This window comes from Carcharhinus amblyrhynchos, chromosome 11 (assembly GCF_965287045.1).
Source record: "Carcharhinus amblyrhynchos chromosome 11, sCarAmb.v2.hapA, whole genome shotgun sequence".
Taxonomy (NCBI): domain Eukaryota; kingdom Metazoa; phylum Chordata; class Chondrichthyes; order Carcharhiniformes; family Carcharhinidae; genus Carcharhinus; species Carcharhinus amblyrhynchos.
In genome coordinates, this window is record NC_137334.1 from 64,100,751 (window position 1) to 64,120,041 (window position 19,291).

The 19,291-nt window shown below is 42.8% G+C and overlaps 1 protein-coding gene across 1 annotated transcript in view; it reads right to left on the reverse strand.

Annotated features, from left to right (window-relative positions):
* Positions 1-19,291, reverse strand: part of dpp10 (dipeptidyl peptidase like 10) — a 763,552-nt gene that overhangs the window by 102,753 nt on the left and 641,508 nt on the right. The window contains exon 9 of the mRNA XM_080199302.1: positions 10,163-10,317. Coding sequence (XP_080055428.1) covers positions 10,163-10,317 — 155 coding nt within the window. The remainder of the gene's footprint in view (positions 1-10,162; positions 10,318-19,291) is intronic.

The window sequence follows — 19,291 nt, forward strand, 5'->3', positions numbered from 1 at the left end:
ATTCATTCCCCTCTATTTTCTGAGTTTTGGTTGGAAAGTCGGAGAACATTAAGGGTTAGCTATGCTCTTGCATGTACAGAAGGAAGCTCTTGAAAGGAAACTTTTATTCAAGACAATTTTCAATAATGATAGGAGTTGCTTTTAAAGTGTCCCAACCATGGGCTTGCATGCTTGATTTCCTGCAAAGTGCACAATCTCATGCCAGAGAGATCAGCCATCACCACGACTAATCTATTTGTGCCCGCTATTATGCTGCAATTGAATCTGCAGGCTCTGGCACACATACCTGATAATGGCTGAATACAACTGCTCCTGTCGTCACCAGATCAGCAGGAGATGGTTTCAGGGAAATAGTAGTTGCTGCAAGAACACTTGCTGACAATTTGAATCACTGCCAATGGCAATCAGTCTTGAATCCTCCCCTAAGTCTCCCCGTTCCCTTTTGGTTAATGGGTACATTATCCACAATATGAGCCATTTTGCTGCCTATAGACGCAACAACCAAATAACCTATTGTTATGGTTCAGGTTAGAAACTCCAAAGTTTGATTTGATTTGATTTTGTTTGATTTATTATTGTCACATGTATTAACATACAGTGAAAAGTATTGTTTCTTGCGCACTATCCAGACAAAGCATACCATTCACGGAGAAGGAAACGAGAGAGTGCAGAATGTAATGTTACAGTCATAGCTAGGGTGTAGAGAAAGATCAACTTAATGCAAGGTAAGTCCATTCAAAAGTTTGACACAGCAAGGAAAAAGCTGTTCTTCAGTCGGTTGGTACGTGACCCTCAGACTTTTGTATCTTTTTCCCGAAGGAAGAAGATGGGAAGAGAGAATGTTTGGGGTACGTGGAGTCCTTAATCATGCTGGCTGCTATGCCGAGGCAGCGGTAAGTATAGACAGAGTCAATGGATGGGAGGCCATCTTGCATGATGGACTGGGCTATATTCATGACTTTTTGTGGTTTCTTGTGGTCTTAGGCAGATAGGAGCCTTACCAAACTGTGATACAACCAGAAAGAGTGCTTTCTATGGTGCACCTGTAAAAGTTGGTGAGAGCGTACTACCAAGTTATGACTAACATGTCTCCTGTTTCACCAGAGGCCCAAACATCCTAGACAACTGCTACACAAATATCAAAGATGCCTACTGCTGTATTGCCCACCCACACTTCGGCAAATCAGACCACAAGGCTGTGCTCCTACTCTCAGCTTACAACTAAAAACTGAAGCGGGAGAATCCATCAAAAAGAGTCATGTTTTATGTTCATAAAGTGTTTTATGAAACCCGTCTATCTCATATTGTATTTTGAATTTGACTAGGATAAGCCATGAGATGTTTCACTTCAGGTGTGATTCAAAAGACCCATTAGAGAGCTTTTATCAAACAAAGTTTAATTAAGAATATAGTTAATATGTATGGTAAGAAAATTAGCAAGAACTTCTATCAATTACAAACAAGAAACAAAACAACCTATTATAATGCATAATGCTTAATGAATACATAATGAATATATGTATATCTGTCCTAATCAATGAAAAACTCCCACAGACAAAAAACCCTTTTCACAGGTTTAACACGGCACAGACTAATGTTCACGTGACTAATGGAAATTTGAGTCTATTGGTTGAAGTCTGCAGTTCTTTGGATTCACTCCAAATAATTTAAAGACAAGACAGCTTCCCAAAGCACAGAGAGACTCTGGTCCAGACCCCAAGAACAACAGATTTTCATCCTTCAGGAAACCAACAGAATTTTCAAAACAACAGGGAGGGAGGGAAAACATTTCTTCTCAGCTTGCTGTCCCTTCTAATATTCAACTCCAACCTGCAGCTCCAAACTGAAACTGAAAATGAAATCCTTGTCACCTGAACACAGATGGTCACCCTCCCAACAATGAAACCATCTAAGGATGTCAGCATGAATAAAAAAAAACTTTTAAAGGTACACTAACATCACACTATGCATTGTTCAATAGGGCTGGCACTTATAGTTCTTCTGACCAGCAACAATCAAAAGGATGTCCAATTACTGCACAGAAAGTAGCAACCAGAAATATCATCCTCGTTTCTCTATTCCTCTGCTTATCTTTACCTTCCCACTGGTGACAATGCCATCAGCGCCTGGGTTTCACTTTCTGAAATTCCTTTCTGAAACACTTCTGCTTCTCTGCCTTTAAAATCTTCTGAAAAACTCAGCTGTTGGCCTAGTTTTAGTCAACCTGCCAAGTCTTTATTTTACCTCACTTGGTTTTCCATATGTTCATATCTCAGGACATTTTCACGTTAAAGACTTTAGATAAGTACAGATTCTATTGGACACAGTTTATATACATTGAAAATAATTCCATGGCATTAACGTGACTGGTCAGTGATTAATAATATCAGATGCTGAAGGTCGATGTCTTTTTCTCAGATAATGCTCACAATGTTTTTGTTCTCAGAATGGCTCCTTAGAGATTAAGTTACTCTCTTCAGTCCTGACTAACAATATATTTGTGGCAGGCACAGACAGAAATCTAGTGCAGATATAGCCCCCATATAACTTTGAGGATAACTATATTGCATTTCGTCCCAGATGCTTTGACAGATTGGGAGCATCCTACAGTACAACCCAACAAGGTCATCAAGATCATAATGTCATGGTGCATCTTCTTTAATTTGTCCACAAATAATCCTAAATGAAGAGGACAAAGGGGCAGCACAGCACTCCACAATCAATTGAACTATGTGACAAAGGGACTATTGCTATATTAATGCCCAACTTAAAACTAACAATGCTTATGAAGAGACATTTAACTTTTCTAACCCAAAACACATCAAAACATCGTAACTTACATCAATTCAACAATTGACGTTCATGCTTTATTATGCTAATAGTATATTCTGCAAGGTTGCAAAGAAAAGCCCTGGATTCAGTTAGTATAAAGAGCAAACAGTTCATTCTTCATTTGTGATAAGTTTATTGGTGGAAATTTCCCATGGCTCTGCTGGGGGGCTCAATGGCAGGTGGGGTGGGTGGGCGGAATTCAGTAGGGTTCCAAAAACTGGTTTTATGTTGGGACCTTCCACTGGAGCCCACCATAGCAGATTGGCAAACTCACTGAAGGCGAATGTGAAACTGATCTGCTTCCGGTTAATGGGATGCAGATGAATGGCTGACCGGAATCTTCCTCTCATGCCCATTTTTCTCTGATGCTGTGGGAAAACACGCCAGCCCGGAACATGTGTAGAAGTCAGACTCGCCTCAACAATGTCTGAGGCTGCCTCCAGAGTTTGGGATGAAGGCTGCCAGCGACGCTGGGGCCTGGAATGTCGCAGCACTGGGTGGGAGGAATATCCACAGTAAAAAGTCCGACAACACCAGGTTTAAGTCCAACCGATTTATTTGATAGTAAACACACTAGCTTTCGAGGTTTCCCTCTTCTTCAGGTGAATGGAGAGTTCTGGCCTCAGACAGAGCATATAAAGCACAGGCAGTTTACAGATTACTGATTAGAATGCGAATCTTTACACCTAACCTGCTGTTCAAGTCCTAAAGTGGAATATCTACAGGTGGATCTTCCAGAATAAATGGGTGCAATTCTCCCAAAAAAATTCAAAGTGCTGTCCCCAGCAGGAAAACTGGTGAGATTCCAGATCATAATCCGCCTACAATTAAACATTTTTTTTGAGTTTGGGAAGATTCCCAGCAGCAAAGTAATATGCGATACATAAAGATACCTGCAAGGCCAGTTCCTCGGAGATTGGAGTACCTTTTTGAATCCTACAAATTCCCTCTTCCTACTCACTGACAAGGACCATCTCTCCAGCTAGCTGGCATCAGGCTTGCCCCACATTGCTGCTACCAGTGCCCTAAACAAGCCTTAACAAGTAGTTGGAACTCTGGCAATGTCTCAGGACCATCTCATTGTTAAATCTGTATTGTTGTACCCTTTCCTGCACAACATAGTTGAATATTGTTCCTTTTGGTTGGGTCCTAGTTATTCAGACACAAAGAAAACATTCAAGTGCTGGGAGTGTTGTGGGAGAGGGCCTTGAGGCAGTTTCACATTATTAAATCACTGAGTGATAAGAAAATGTTTGAAAAATCACTTTCACAAGGAGGAAAATGAGAGTGGACTTAATATAAAATCTTGTGTGGAACACAAAATGTTAACCTTCAGCATTGTTTCAAGTAAAACCAATACACAGGACAGGGGGATGTTAATTTTTGCTCTAAAAGGCAACATTTGGACTAATATCAGGACAGACTTAACACAAAAGAGTGACCAATGCTTGGAATAGTCTTCCAGTTTGAGTATTGCTCAAGTCACAATTAAATGCTGTAATAGGGAAATCAGAATTCTACAGAAGAATAAGCAAATGGACAGAATATATTTTCCGCAAGAATTGTCAGAGCCTTCAAATTTGCCATTCAACATGCATTAGAAACTAAATGCTTTAGAACCACAAAAATCATTGCACCTTGACTATTATGCATCACTTGTAATTTTCTTTGCATTGTCATGTGGAAATGCAGGCAGCACGGTGGCTAGCACTGCTGTCTCACAGTGCCAGGGATTCAGGTTCAATTCCCGGTTTGGGTCACTGTCTGTGTGGAATTTGCACATTCTCCTCGTGTATGTGCGTGTTTCCTCCAGGTATTCTGGTTGGCTGCAAAGACGTGCAAGTTAGGTGGATTGGCCATGCTAAATTGTCCCTTAGTGTCAGAGGGACTAGTAAGGGTAAATGGGGTTATGGGAATAGGGCCAGGGTGGCATTGTGATTAGTGTGGACTCGATGGGCTGAATGGCCTACTTCTCCACTGTTGGGATTTCTATGATTCATGCAGGAAAACATGTATGTCACACATCAACTGTGCTTCTCTAATATAAAACTATCCTTGATAGAATTTGATGCAGGCCATCAACCATGATAGGCCTGGCAGGATCTGGACTGCTTATTCGACAATTGCTGACAACATTTTCACTGGGCAACAGGAACCACAATATGTAGGGAGGTACAAAGCATACTCCAATCCAATGGCTACATTAATGGGCTTTTAAAATATATTTTCTGCAAGAATTGTTCGAGCCTTCAAATTTGCCATTCAATATGCATCAGAAACTAAATGCTTTAGAACCACAAAAATCATTGCACCTTGACTATTATGCATCTGCCCATTTAAAAAAAATACTTTTATGAGAACACATAGTTTCCAGCTCTCTCTGCATTTCTTGGACTATTTGAAACATTTTTTGTTCCAGCCTCACTCAGGGTCCTTCCCTACCTCTTTTTTCCATTACTCTAATAATCGTTACCTGGTCTTGTGCTGAACTAGAAAATTTGAAGAATTTTGCTTCAATTTTTCACCCTCACATCACCTTCAGGTCGTCTACCTCTGACTCTTCCCTTCCTTTACTTGACTTTTCTGTCTCCATTTGCAGGAATAGGCTATCAACAATTCATCACTTTAGACTCTCAAAGCAATCTTGACTACAATTCCGCCCACCGAATTTCCCAATGGCTCTATTTTATTCTCCTGATTGCTCCATCTCTGTCACATCAGTTTTTATGATGGCATCTTCCGTACTTCTTCCTTTTTCTTCAATTGAGGTTTCTTCCACATCATGGTTGATAGGTTTCCCAATCGTGCCTGCTCCATTCTTGCACTTACCTCTTCCCCACTCTCTCAGAGCCATGATAGGTTTCTCCTTGTCCTCACCTTCCACATCACTAGCCTCCAAAATGATCATTCCCCACCATTTCCATTACCAGCACAATGCCATCACCAAAGACATAAGAACATAAGAAATAGGAGCAGGAGTAGGCCATCTAGCCCTTCGAGCCTGCCCCGCCATTCAATAAGATCATGGCTGATCTGTCGTGGCTCAGTTCCACTTTCCCGCCCTCTCCCCATAACCCTTAATCCCCTCTCTTATCAAGAACCCATCAACCTGCTTCTTAAAAATATTTAGCGAGGCAGCCTCCACCACTTCAACGGGCAGAGAATTCCAGAGATTCACCACCCTTTGAGTGAAGAAGTTCCTCCTCAACTCCGTTCTAAACCGCCTCCCCTTTATCTTGAGGCTGTGCCCCCTAGTCCTACTGTCTTTTTTGAGCGGGAAGAGTCTCTCCACCTCTATCCTATCCATCCCATTCATCATCTTATACGTCTCAATGAGATCTCCCCTCATTCTTCTAAACTCTAACGAGTACAAGCCTAGTTTATTCAGCCTCTCCTCATAGCTCAATCCCCTCAACTCCGGCATCAGCCTAGTAAACCTCCTCTGCACTCCCTCCAGGGCCAAAATATCCTTGCGCAGGTGCGGCGCCCAAAACTGCACACAGTACTCCAGCTGCGGCCTCACCAATGCCCTATACAGCTGCAGCAAGACCTCCCTACTTTTATATTCAATCCCCCTCGCTATGAAGGCCAGCATCCCATTCGCCTTCCTGACCACCTGCTGCACCTGCAAGCTGGGTTTTTGCGACTCATGCACAAGGACCTCGAGGTCCCTCTGCACCGTCGCCTGCTGCAGTTTTTCGCCACGTAAGTAATAGTCCTTCCTACCATTCTTCCTACCAAAGTGGACCACCTCACACTTGCCAACATTAAATTCCATTTGCCATTTCCTGGCCCATTCGCCCAGCCTATCTAGATCCTTCTGCAGACTCTCCACACCCTCCGCACAATATGCCTTTCCCCCAATCTTGGTGTCATCAGCAAATTTCGACACCCTGCACTCGGTTCCCTCCTCCAGATCATCTATATAAATGGTAAATAGCTGAGGCCCCAGCACCGACCCCGGGGGCACCCCACTAGTCTTCAACTCCATTCTTCTTTCAGCAATCCAAAGATACTGGGGGTGATTCTCCCAGCTTGTGGTGCTGTTTTAGCAGTACAGTGGGCTGGGAGACTCAAGTAGAGGCCATTTAGCGGGCTTCCAATTCTGCTCCACTGTTTCCACTAGTCTCCAGCCGCTAGATTTCCGGCACCATCAGCTCTGGGCCAGAAACTGGTGCAGAGCTGTATAATTTATTTAAATTAGGATTTCCATCTCATTAATGAGTCTAGGGCTAAAATCTCCAGGCCCGCTAGCCTCTCCTCCTCCCTCCCCCGCCAGGAGTCTTTCACTCCAGTGAGGTTTACAATAGCTCCTCCCCAGCGGGAGCTGGTGGCCCTGCCCTGCTGGAGTGAAGGGGAGGGGCCACTGAGGCTCCACAGGATGTTGGGAATAAGGCGTGGTGCCCCCTGGGCATTGCCAGCTTGGCAGTGCCAACCTGGCTCCCTGGCACTGTCCAAGGGGGAATGTGGCAATGCGCACGGGGGCACCATGGCAATGTGCAAGGGGGCACCGTGGCAATGCCCAAGGGGGCACCTTGGCACTGCCCACTGGGCATCTGTCAGTGCTAAGGTAGCAGAGCCTAATGGGAGGCAGGGCCTATTGATGGCGGAGCCTCTGTGAGGGTGCGATTCAGGAATGCTAACTCATCCTTCAGTTAGACTCTTTACTGCCGCCCAGACTCAACATTGAGTTCATCATTTCCAATCATAATCTTTACTCCCATTCTTCTTTTCTCGGAACAGTAGCTCCTGTTTTTCCCACTTACAGCTTCTCTAGACCTATCTTTATTTACTTGTCCTCTAGCCATCATCTTTGCCTTGCATCACCTTCCCTTTCGTTATTTAATCTCTCCTGCCCTCCACTCTATCACATATCTTTCCTTTCGTTGTTTCTCCCTTACTGATGCATGCCCACAGGCTTTGTTAGGAACATAAAAGATATTTATTAACAAGGAAAAACTGTACAGAGGCGAGGAGAATCCCTGGCTGCCTAAGTCCCCACATGTCTTCAGATTGTCTTCTCTTGAGAGAGATCTCCATCCTCTGGGGTGATTAACCAGACTCAGTCCCATTTGGTCTCCCAAGCCAAGTGATCGTCTTCAGCTGTGCTTTCCTTAAATGAGAATCACCACACTTCCCTGCCTATGTACCTAGTTCTAATAAAGGGTGTGATGATACCATGCCTTTAACAAATCATGTCTCTTTGCAGGTTTTTCAAGCAGCTCCTAGCCTTTTATTTTGGTACCATTTTGTCTGCAATTGGTGTCCTCTAATTGTTACTGAAGCCATATAATTGTATGTTAAACATAATGTTTATTTTTAATCTGGCCTAAATCAGTGTTCTGGGGCTTTTTTGATTCTTTTGGCATTGTTGAGTGGAGCATGATTGACAGCTCAGGTGATGCCTAGACAATTTTTCCCATAGTAAAGCCTAAGGTTTTAATTTCATTTTTCTCAGATGCTATTGGACTTGAGACAAAAAGCAGTATCCCTTGATTTCCCCTCTCTCTGGAATTGGAAATTTTCCTGTCTATGAGCTGCTGTTAGAAGAGACTCTCTCTCTCCCCCCCTCTCTCTCTCTCTCTCTCCAGAGGCTTTTTGGAAAGTTCCATGACTGGGAAACCATAGAGTTTTAATCTAACGTTCAAAGGATCAATTCACAGCAGGTGTTAAAAAGCTGTAAAATCTAGCATCACTTGAGCATACTTGCTTTATGTGCCAAGTCTAGAAAGGGATGTATGCATATAGGGTGTTGTTGACTTGGAACATCATTGATCGCTAGCTGTTTAGGTTTATACAATATCACATTTGATTCTTGTAATTGATAAAAGTTATGCTAAATATTTCTATTATATTTTAACTGTGTTCTTAAATAGACTTTGATTGATAAAAGCTTCCTAGTCAAATCATAGCTGAAGTGAAACACCTTATGCTCACTCATGCCAAATTCAAGTGTACACACTTAGGGTCCAGGCTAACTTCATAAAACATCTTGGAGTTTTTGGTCTGGGTCTTAACAATGTTCACTGACCTAAAATGTAACTCTCCTCTCCTCAGATGCTACCTGTCCTACCGAGTATTTCTAACATTCTCAGTTTCTATTCTAGATTTCCAGCATCTGCCGTATTTTGCTTTTGCAAATAAAAGTGTTTAACTTCAGACTGAAAAATTCATCGTTGTTTCCTTCCATAATATGGTTTGATGGGTTAAGACAGCTCTAAGCTGTCTCTATGGGGTGCTTTAAATATACAGGCAAGTGAAAATTGATCATCTGTCACAGTCTGCTTTTCTTTCTGTATTAAAATAAGCACGTTGTCGCCTTTCATACATGGGCCTGTATCATATGGAATGCAGCACTGACTCCAGTAATGTAAAAGACAGGTTCTCTATAACAGCATGTAATTTACAATTAATGACCTATAAAATATATCTCACAAAGACCTGGTGGGAATATTTGCTTTCTTTCGAGAGCTAGCTTAGTGAGAGACTATTTGAAGACTCTGACCTAATTCACTCCACCTGCTTGTCAAACCCATAGAAATGTGCTGCTTCTGCCAGATGCGGATAGCTAAAATATGTGTAAACAGATTCAAAGGGCAAGGTACATTTTCAATGCATACTCAGTTCACCTTTGCTCCTTTGGCACAACTGCAATATTCATCGAATATTTCAAAATGTAAAAGAAAGCAGCCATTTTGAACCATTTCTCAGAAAACTAAAATAACACAATTTTTTTTTCATTTTCAAGGCATACACCTCAATGTAATCAGATCCCCCTGGACTAAATTGTGTTGTTTGAGTTATAAGGAGAGGCTGGATAGATTGGGACTTTTTCCCCTGGAGCGTAGGAAACTTAGTGTTGATCTTATAGAGGTCTTTGAAATAATGAGGGGCATAGTTAGTGAACATCTTTTCCCAAAGGTAGGGGAGTCTAAAACTAGAGGGCATAGGTTTAAGGTGAGAGGGGACAGATACAAAAGGGTTCAGAGGGGAATTTTTTTTCACACAGAGGGTGGTGAGTGTCTGGAACAAGCTGCCAAAGGCAGTAGTCGAGGTGGGTACAATTTTGTCTTTTAAAAAGCATTTAGATAGTTACATGGGTAAGATGGGTATAGAGGGATATGGGCCAAATGTGGCCAATTGGGATTACTTTAGTGGTTAAAAAAATGGAGTTACATGGACAACTTGGACCAAAGGGCCTGTTTCCATGCTGTAAACCTCTATGACTCTATAAATTGCTTATGCGGCATACAACAGCAATTCAGATTACATAACTATTCATTGCGCAATCGGCTTTTTTTAACAGAAGATTTGAGTTACTGCTTCTTACCTTAGGATATGGGTATTGCTTCCCTTTTGGGTACAGGTTCCCAGTAAAACGTGGAATCGCCATATTTGGTACCAGAGTATCATTTATCATCAGAAATGCCAGTCGTTCTCCATTTGGGGACCACCAATGAGTAACGTGGGAATGCATCAGCTCTTCTGCAACCAAAGCATTTTTGTCAAAGTCAGGCAATCAATAAAAACAATTAACCCATCGAATGTAAGAGGTTCTGAAGCAATTTGCAGCTGAGCAGAAACCCATGACTGTTGGAAGGTTTAAATACAAAATGAAATATTAAACACTCAAATATATTTTATACATTGCTTTTGAGAAAAATAATGAAACTGGATGTAAGACAATAACCTTACTGTAATTTCTAAGTGAAAGGTACACACCACCAGTCAGATTGATTTCTGATGCAGTTTTGTCCCTTGTGCATTATTAATTGGTTTTTATGTAAGCGACTAATTCTGATATCAGGTACAATTGAACCCAATCTTTTGACTGTTTTAAAGTACAAACTGTTTCTTTTTAACATGTTCCTGAATTAAAATTAAGGCCGGAATTTGCTGATCTTGCTTGCCCTGCCACTGCTCTCAATGAGAACAGAGATTTGGTGCTCAGCCAAAACACCATTCACTGCAGCGGGACTGGAGAATCCCAGCTGCGGATGAGGTCAGAGAATTCCAACCAAAGATGCTGGTATATGCAGTCAATTTATCCCTGATGAGCTCCCAATTTCATTGCATTTATCACCCCTTCCCAAACACCCTGAGAGCATTAAGGGTTGACCCAACAGTGTAGGATTAAAGTCACAATGCATAAGAGATAGGAACAGACCAGGCCATATGCCCCCTTAAACCTTGATGTGGGAATGCCGGCGTTGGACTGGCGTAAACACAGTAAAAAGTCTGACAACACCAGGTTTTAGTCCAACCGATTTATTTGATAATACTCACAAGCTTTCGAGGGGACTGCCTCTTCGTCAGGTGAATGGAGAGTTCTGGCCTCAGACAGAGCATATAAAGCACAGACAGTTTAGAGATTACTGATTAGAATGCGAATCCTTACACCTAACCTGCTGTTCAAGACCTGAAGTGGCTGACAATGTGAGTGGAAGGAGCACTGATCACAGTTTAAAGAGATGTGTATTGTCTCCAGACAGCACAGTAAGTGAGGTTTTGCAAACCCAGGCAAGTCACGGGGGTTATAGATAGTGCGACATGAACCCAAGATCCCTGTTGAGACCGTCCTTATGTGTGCGGAACTTGGCTATCAGTCTCTGTTCAGCGACTCTGCGCTGTTGTGTGTCGTGAAGGCCGCCTTGGAGAATGCTTACCCGAAGGTCAGAGGCTGAATGCCCGTGACCACTGAAGTGTTCGCCAACAGGAAGGGAACAGTCTTGCCTGGTGATTGTCGAGCGATGTTCATTCATCCGTTGTCGTAGCATCTGCATGGTCTCCCCAATGTACCATGCTTCGGGACATCCTTTCTTGCAACGTATCAGGTAGACAATGTTGGCTGAGTTGCAAGAGTATTTACCATGTACCTGGTGGACGGTATTCTCACGTGTGATGATGGTATCCATGTCGATGATCCGGCATGTCTTGCAGAGGTTGCTGTGGCAGGGTTGTGTGGAATTGTGGTCACTGTTCTCCTGAAGGCTGGGTAGTTTGCTGCGAACAATGGTCTGTTTGAGGTTGAGTGGTTGTCTGAAGGCAAGAAGTGGGGGTGTGGGGATAGCCCTGGCGAGATGTTCGTCTTCGTCAATGATATGTTGAAGACTCCGGAGAAGATGTCGTAGCTTCTCCGCTCCGGGTAAGTACTGGACGACAAAGGGTACTCTGCCCACTGTGTCCCGTGTTTGCCTTCTGAGGAGATCGGTGCGGTTTTTCGCTGTGGCGCATCGGAACTGTCGATCTATTAGTCGAGCACCATATCCTGTTCTTATGAGGGCATCTTTCAGGGTCTGGAGGTGTCTGTCACGATCCTCCTCATCTGAGCAAATCCTGTGTATACGGAGGGCTTGTCCATAGGGAATGGCTTCTTTAACATGTTTAGGGTGGAAACCGGAGAAGTGGAGCATTGTGAGATTGTCTGTGGGCTTGCGGTACAGTGAGGTGCTGAGGTGACCGTCCTTAATGGAGATGCATGTGTCCAAGAATGCAACTGATTCTGGGGAATAGTCCATGGTGAGTCTGATGGTGGGGTGGAATTTGTTGATATCATCATATAGTTGTTTCAGTGATTCTTCACCATGAGGCCAAAGGAAGAAAATGTCATCGATGTATCTAGTGTATAGCATCGGTTGAAGATTCTGTGCAGTGAAGAAGTCTTGTTCGAACCTGTGCATGAAGATATTGGCATATTGAGGTGCAAATTTGGTCCCCATGGCTGTTCCATGTGTCTGGATGAAAAACTGGTTGTTGAAGGTGAAGACATTGTGGTCCAGGATAAAGCGGATGAGTTGTAAAATTGCATCTGGAAACTGGCAGTTGTCAGCATTGAGTACTGAGGCAGTCGCAGGCATTCAGCCTCTGACCTTCGGGTAAACATTCTCCAAGGCGGCCTTCACGACACACAACAGCGCAGAGTCGCTGAACAGAGACTGATAGCCAAGTTCCGCACACATGAGGACGGTCTCAACAGGGATCTTGGGTTCATGTCGCACTATCTGTAACCCCCGTGACTTGCCTGGGTTTGCAAAACCTCACTTACTGTGCTGTCTGGAGACAATACACATCTCTGTAACCTGTGATCAGTGCTCCTTCCACTCACATTGTCAGCCACTTCAGGTCTTGAACAGCAGGTTAGGTGTAAGCATTCGCATTCTAATCAGTAATCTTTAAACTGTCTGTGCTTTATATGCTCTGTCTGAGGCCAGAACTCTCCATTCACCTGACGAAGAGGCAGTCCCCTCGAAAGCCCTTAAACCTTATCAGTCATTCCAGATAATCATAGCTCATCATCAGCCTCTACTTTCCCACCTTGATTCCAGGAGACCAAAAATACATTCAACAATGGGGCATCCACAATACTCTGGGAAAAAGAATTCCAAAGATTCACAATTCTTTGAGAAAGAAATGTCTCCTCATCTCATTGCTGAACAATTGGCCCCTTATCCTGAGACGGTATCCCTTTGTTCTAGATTTGCCAGCAAGATTGGCATGGTAGCATAGTGGTTAGCACTGCTGCTTCACAGCTCCAGGGACCTGGGTTTGATTCCCAGCTTGGGTCACTGTCTATGTGAAGTTTGCACATTCTCCTTGTGTCTGCGTGGGTTTCCTCCGGGTGCTCCGGTTTCCTACCACAGTCCAAAGATGCGTGGGTTAGGTTGATTGGCCATGTTAAAATTGCCCCTTAGTGTCCTGAGATGCATAGGTTAGAGAGATTAGCAGGTAAAGTATGTAGGGATATGGGGTAGAGCCTGGGTGGGATTGTGGTCGGTGCAGACTTGATGGGCTGAATGGCCTCTTTCTGCACTGTAGGGTTTCTAACAGGAATGTCTCAGTGTCTGTACAATGAAGAAAGGAAATTTTGTCATCGAGTTCCTAAGGGCCAATGTGGGGAATGTTTCTCTTTCCAATATTGGAACCAATGTGAACCGTGAGGAGAGTAATGCAGAACTTCAAAAATATACACAAATTAGTGGAGAAGCCACAATTGAAATTCAATGCAGAGAATTGTAAAGTAATTCACTTTGGTAGAAAGAACACAGAGAAACAATATAACATAAAAGATGTGCAGGAGCAGAGGGACCTGGATATATGCGAGCATAAGTCATTAAAGGTGGTCGGACAGGTTGAGAGAGCGGTTGATAAAACATTGGGTATCCTTTATATAATAGGAGCTTGGAGTATAAAAGCAATGGTGTGACAACAATAATCTCTCCCTCAATGTCAACAAAACAAAAGAGATTGTCACCGACTTCAGGAAGTGTAACGGAGAACATGCCCCAAGCTACATCAACTGGGATGAAGTAGAAATGGTTGAAAGCTTCAAGTTTTCAGGAGTCCAGATCACTAATAACCTGTCCTCGTCCCCCACATGCCAACACTAAAGTTAAGAAAGCCCACCAATGCCTCTACTTTCTCAGAAGACTAAGGAAATTTGGCATATCATCTATGACTCTTACAAACTTCTACAGATGCACATAGAAAGCATTCTTTTTGGTTTGTATCATAGCTCGGTACGGCTCTTGCTCTGCCCAAAACCGGAAGAAACTACAAAAGGTTGTGAACGTAACCCAATCCATCATGCAAACCAGCCTCCCATCCATTGACTCTGTCTACACTTCCTGCTGCCTCGGCAAAGCAACCAGCCTAATTAAGGACTCTACGTACTCAGGACATTCTCTCTTCCACCTTCTTCCATCAGGAAAAAGATACAGAAGTCTGTGGTCATGTGCTTATCGACTCAAGAACAGCTTCTTCCCTGTTGCCATCAGACTTCTGAATGGACCTCCCCTGCATTAAGTTGATCTTTCTGCACACCCTACCTATGACTGCACTCTTTCATTTCCTTTTCTATGAACAATGTGCTTTGTCTGTATAGCGCGCAAGAAACAATACTTTTCACTGTAAACTAGTACACGTGACAATAATAAATCAAATGAAATCAACAAAGTTATGTTTGGAGAATATTGGTTCAGCTTCAACTGGAGTATTGCGTCTAGTTCAGGGGTCACACTTTGGAAAGGATGCAAAGGCAATAGAGAGGGTGCAGAATGGCTCGGGGGGATGAGGAACTTCAGTTGCGCAGATAGATTGGAGAATTTGGGACTGTTTTCCTTGGGGAAGAGAAGGATAAGAGGAGATTTGATAAAGATATTCAAAATTATGATAGAGCAGACAGGAACAAGTTGTTCCCATTTGTGGTGGGGTGGAGATCCAGGGGGCACAGTTTTAAGGCAATTAGCAAAAAGAGCAATGGTGACCTGAGGAAAAAGTTTTTCAGGCAGTGGGTGGTCAGGATGTGAAAATGCACTGCCTGAAAATGTGGTGAAGGCAGATTCAATTGAGGCAGTTATGAGAAAATTAGTTTATTATCCAAAGAGAAAGATTGTGCACAGCTATGGGGAGAAGGCGAGGTAGTGGCACTCAGTAAGTTGCTCCTATCGAGAGCTGGCACAGATACAGTGAGCTGAATGACTTCCTTCCGCGCTATAATAATGCTGTGATTCTGTTTAGATGTTTGTGCTTACTTGTTGCAGCAAGATTAGTTTTGTTGGCAGGGTGATTGTAGTAGAGGCACAATAGTGAAAAATTGCCTGAATAACTAAATGTTTAGTGAGGAGGATTACAGCTCAAATCAGAAAAGGAAATTGGCCACCCTCAAGATGCTAGCTGAATTAACTAAAACAAATTAATTCACCATGTAGCTGCATCTGGTAAAATTGTCTAAAACTGTCACATCATCATATGCACGCATTTCATGTTTGGTATACCTAGACTTATTCACTATTATATGGCACCTTACATTAACATACAGCTCATGTTGTGAATTTCGTGAAACGTTGCAAAATCTAGGTCTCCTAATGTCTTCACCAACAATAATCTATAAACTTCAGATTGTATAAGCAGGTTAAATTCTTTCTCACAGTTTAGAAAGGGTAGACAACTTCCACTAGTGATTTATTTCCCTTGCTATTCGTCCACCCAAAGCAAATCCACATCTGGGAGGTGGTTGGGGTAGGCGGGTAGTTGCAATTCTCCCAGCCCACTGCTCTGCTCAAGTGGAAACCGGTTAGTGGGCTCCCCATTGGGTGCCATAGCCTCCGTGAGTCTCCAGGCACCAGATTTCCAGCACTGTCAGCTCCGCATTGAATTAACGGGCCCAGGACTGACATGGTCCAAGAGGCAAAGTGGCAATGTTCACGGGGAATCTTGGCACTGCCCACTGGGCATCAGACAGTGCCAAGGGGGCAGTGCAAGGGGGGGGGCAGGACCTATACAGGCACACATCCTCTGGAGGAAAATCAGTGGATGGGGTGGGGGTCCCGTTGCCCACTCCGCACTTGGCAGTGACAAAGGGAGGGCGGACAGTGATTGAGGCTGGCCATCGGTTGGTGGGTTGGTAATCCTGACTGTGGATGCCACAGAAGTTATGACCCCATCCTTACCAGGTTAAGTTATAGCTTTACGAGTAAGTCAATTGCAAATGGAAAACGTGTGCCTTCAGATTCACAACCGGTTAAAAGTGGCCTGAGGCAGATGAGGTAGTGTTCTTGCTGTGTATGGAGTTTGTAGGAGTCCCTTTCTTGTCTTTGTTGGATCAGGGGAGAAGAAGCTGAGCTTTTGCATTGAACACAGGAAGAACAGGGCAAAGGGGCCTTGGAACGGAGCTCGGGTCGTGATTTCCCTAAACGGGAGGGAACTGGGTGGCAGAAAATGGTCAATCTGTGCTGAAAGAAACCCAAATATGAGAGAGTGGAGATCAAAGATGATCAAGAACAGGTCAATGGTGGGGTTTGGAGAATCGAGTGTGTGTTAAGATCATAGAGCGAGGATTGATGATGGTGTTTTGCATGTTTACGGTGTTGTTGACAGTGATGGGGACAGGTTCAAGTGTTGTGGGGCAGCTTGATGGTGACTGGGTAAACTCTAGGTTGACAGACAGTTAGTTAAGAGTAATGGCGGGTGGCTTAAGGATTGCTAGGATGATGATGGGAGGATCAGAGGTGACGGAGGGAAGATCAATGTTAAATAAGGGAGCCTGCAGAGTGATGGTGTACAGTTCCAGGGATCCGAATGCAGCAGGTGGGAAAGGGGTTGCTGTAGTTCAAGTTCAAAATTCTCCTATCAGACAGACGGAATGCTTCATTGGCTTTCAGAGAGTGAATGCCTGTCCAGGTGCTGTTTAACCACTCGGATTTTCAATCACTGAGATAATGCTGGGGTTGGCGACTTCCTGCCTGCTCCTGCCACACAACTGGCCAGGCTCTTTAACTGTGCATCGTCAATTAGCTGGTTGCCATGTGATTGTGAATGGCCAGCTATCCTGCCTCTGAGTGGGAGTCCCACTCACTTCAGGCCTTGCTATTGGGATGCTCAAAATTACAAAAGAGATTCCATCCATGTTCTTCACTATTTTTCTGATGGAAGAATAGGTACATTCACACTATTTAAGAGCTCTTCTTCAGCTTTCACCACTTTACCAAATTGGTCTTGGCTGTGGAAAGTAGAAGCTCATAATGGGTGAGAAATATAAACAATGAAGGCAGCCCATCCAATTTGATGCCATTAAACAAGTTTGAAGAAATGACCTTGCAATTTGGCAAAAGGATGTCAGGCTCTTTCATGCCAGCATCCACTATTGATCCTATCTGATCTTCCACATAATCAAGGTGATTTTTCTACTCATGAGCTACATGCTAGGAAATCATGTTTTGTTTTATCAGGAATGTTTAAAGTTTATTTATTAGTATCACAAGTAGACTTACATGAACACGACAAAGAAATTACTGTAAAAATCCCCTGTAAATGTGTTGTCCATTGTAAGGTTTTGATAATTCTACTATTTTTTAGAATCTGTAATATAGTTGGAATTTATTCCTTAACCACTTTTTATTGGACAATTAACTGTCAAGGTAATTTGAGAACAGGAAGGAAACAGTTGTGAGAAAAACATGTTTTTTTTTAACCACTAAGTTCCTTTGAGTCTTGAGTTGGAACAGCTGCCTTAATGTCCCACTATGCAAGTAGGTGTTTTTTTAAAATCAATTTGAAAGAATGGTTAAAGCAGTTTGAATTTCAGGTGACTTTATGTTTAAATAAACTGTACATTGATTTAACTGATTAACTATATGTGTAGGGCAGGAATCTGTAATGGGTGGGCAAGTTTATTTTCTGATATTATGCTAGGAAGTATTCTTAATTTCTGATCTTAATAGCTTTAGTTTGGGGCCTGGGTTAAGTATGTTGACAAGGGAATGTAGTTTATATATGACTGTTCCATATCAAAAAAAATGCATTATTTGTTTGCAATGGCATGTAAACTCGGAGGGGCCCACAGGAAATGGGATGAATATTTGTCTTTCACCTATATGGTTCTGGTTATAGAGGTGGGGTGACAAAATTATTTGCACCCTGTAGCCCACAGAAAAGGTGAACTTGGACTATCTCCAAAAAAGGAAATAGGAATGAGACATTGTGGGATAAAAGTTAAAAAGTCATAATCCTTGCTGGCACAGTGATACCATGGTTTCTTGGTAATGAATCCTCTGGACTCAGTTCAATATCACTTCAAAGATAGGAGAGAAAAACATCAACTGTTCTGGCGAGAACACCGAGGATCTTGTTTTCATTGCTTCTTGTTAAATATATGTAAAATCTTGCTTAACAAATTCTTCATGATTCATAAATACTAGTTATTCATACCCTGTAGGTCAGGCACAACTGAGGATTTTCATGTTAAAAATGAAGAATTTGGACCTTAGAGTTATTGTTAATTAAAAACCCTTCAACACATCTGTCTGAAGATGTTCTATTATAAAGTTTACTTCTCTTCTGTTCCTATCAATGTTGGCAAGGACCCAGCAGTGTGCTTCCCCTAAAGATGCAGAACCTATCATCTCACAATACACAGTGTACTCAATTCAATTGTATGCAGTACCGATACTTGTTCAAGGAGAAACAGATTTGGTTTTGTGGAGACAGTAATAATTGAAACAAAGGACATGAGGATGAGCAAAGTGGCGCAGAAGGGGAATTTTGACCTGATTTGGCCAGCTCTCAGATATGACTTCCAAGGTTGAGTCCATTCAGCGACAACATAGAAAATGATTATACTTTCCCACCCCCTCATGACAGCGTGAAAAATGCCTCCTTGATATTTTCAGGCAGAGCGTGGAAAAATCTGGAGAGAAAACTGGCCTGTCTCTCTGGACGTGCTCATTTTCTCACCAGAAACAACACTCTGCTATCTTTTGGTGAGATTTGGCCCAAAGCATTGAAAATCTGCAATTCTAAAACAAGTTGAAAATGTACTGTGAAATTCTAGGCAAATCTGCTTTTATCTCCTGTAGCTAAAAATAGGCAAAAAGAGTATAAATATTTTTAAAATTTTTGATGAGTTCACGTTGAGTCACCGCTGAGTGTCTGTGGTGGTGGCAACAACATTGGCCCAAAGCCT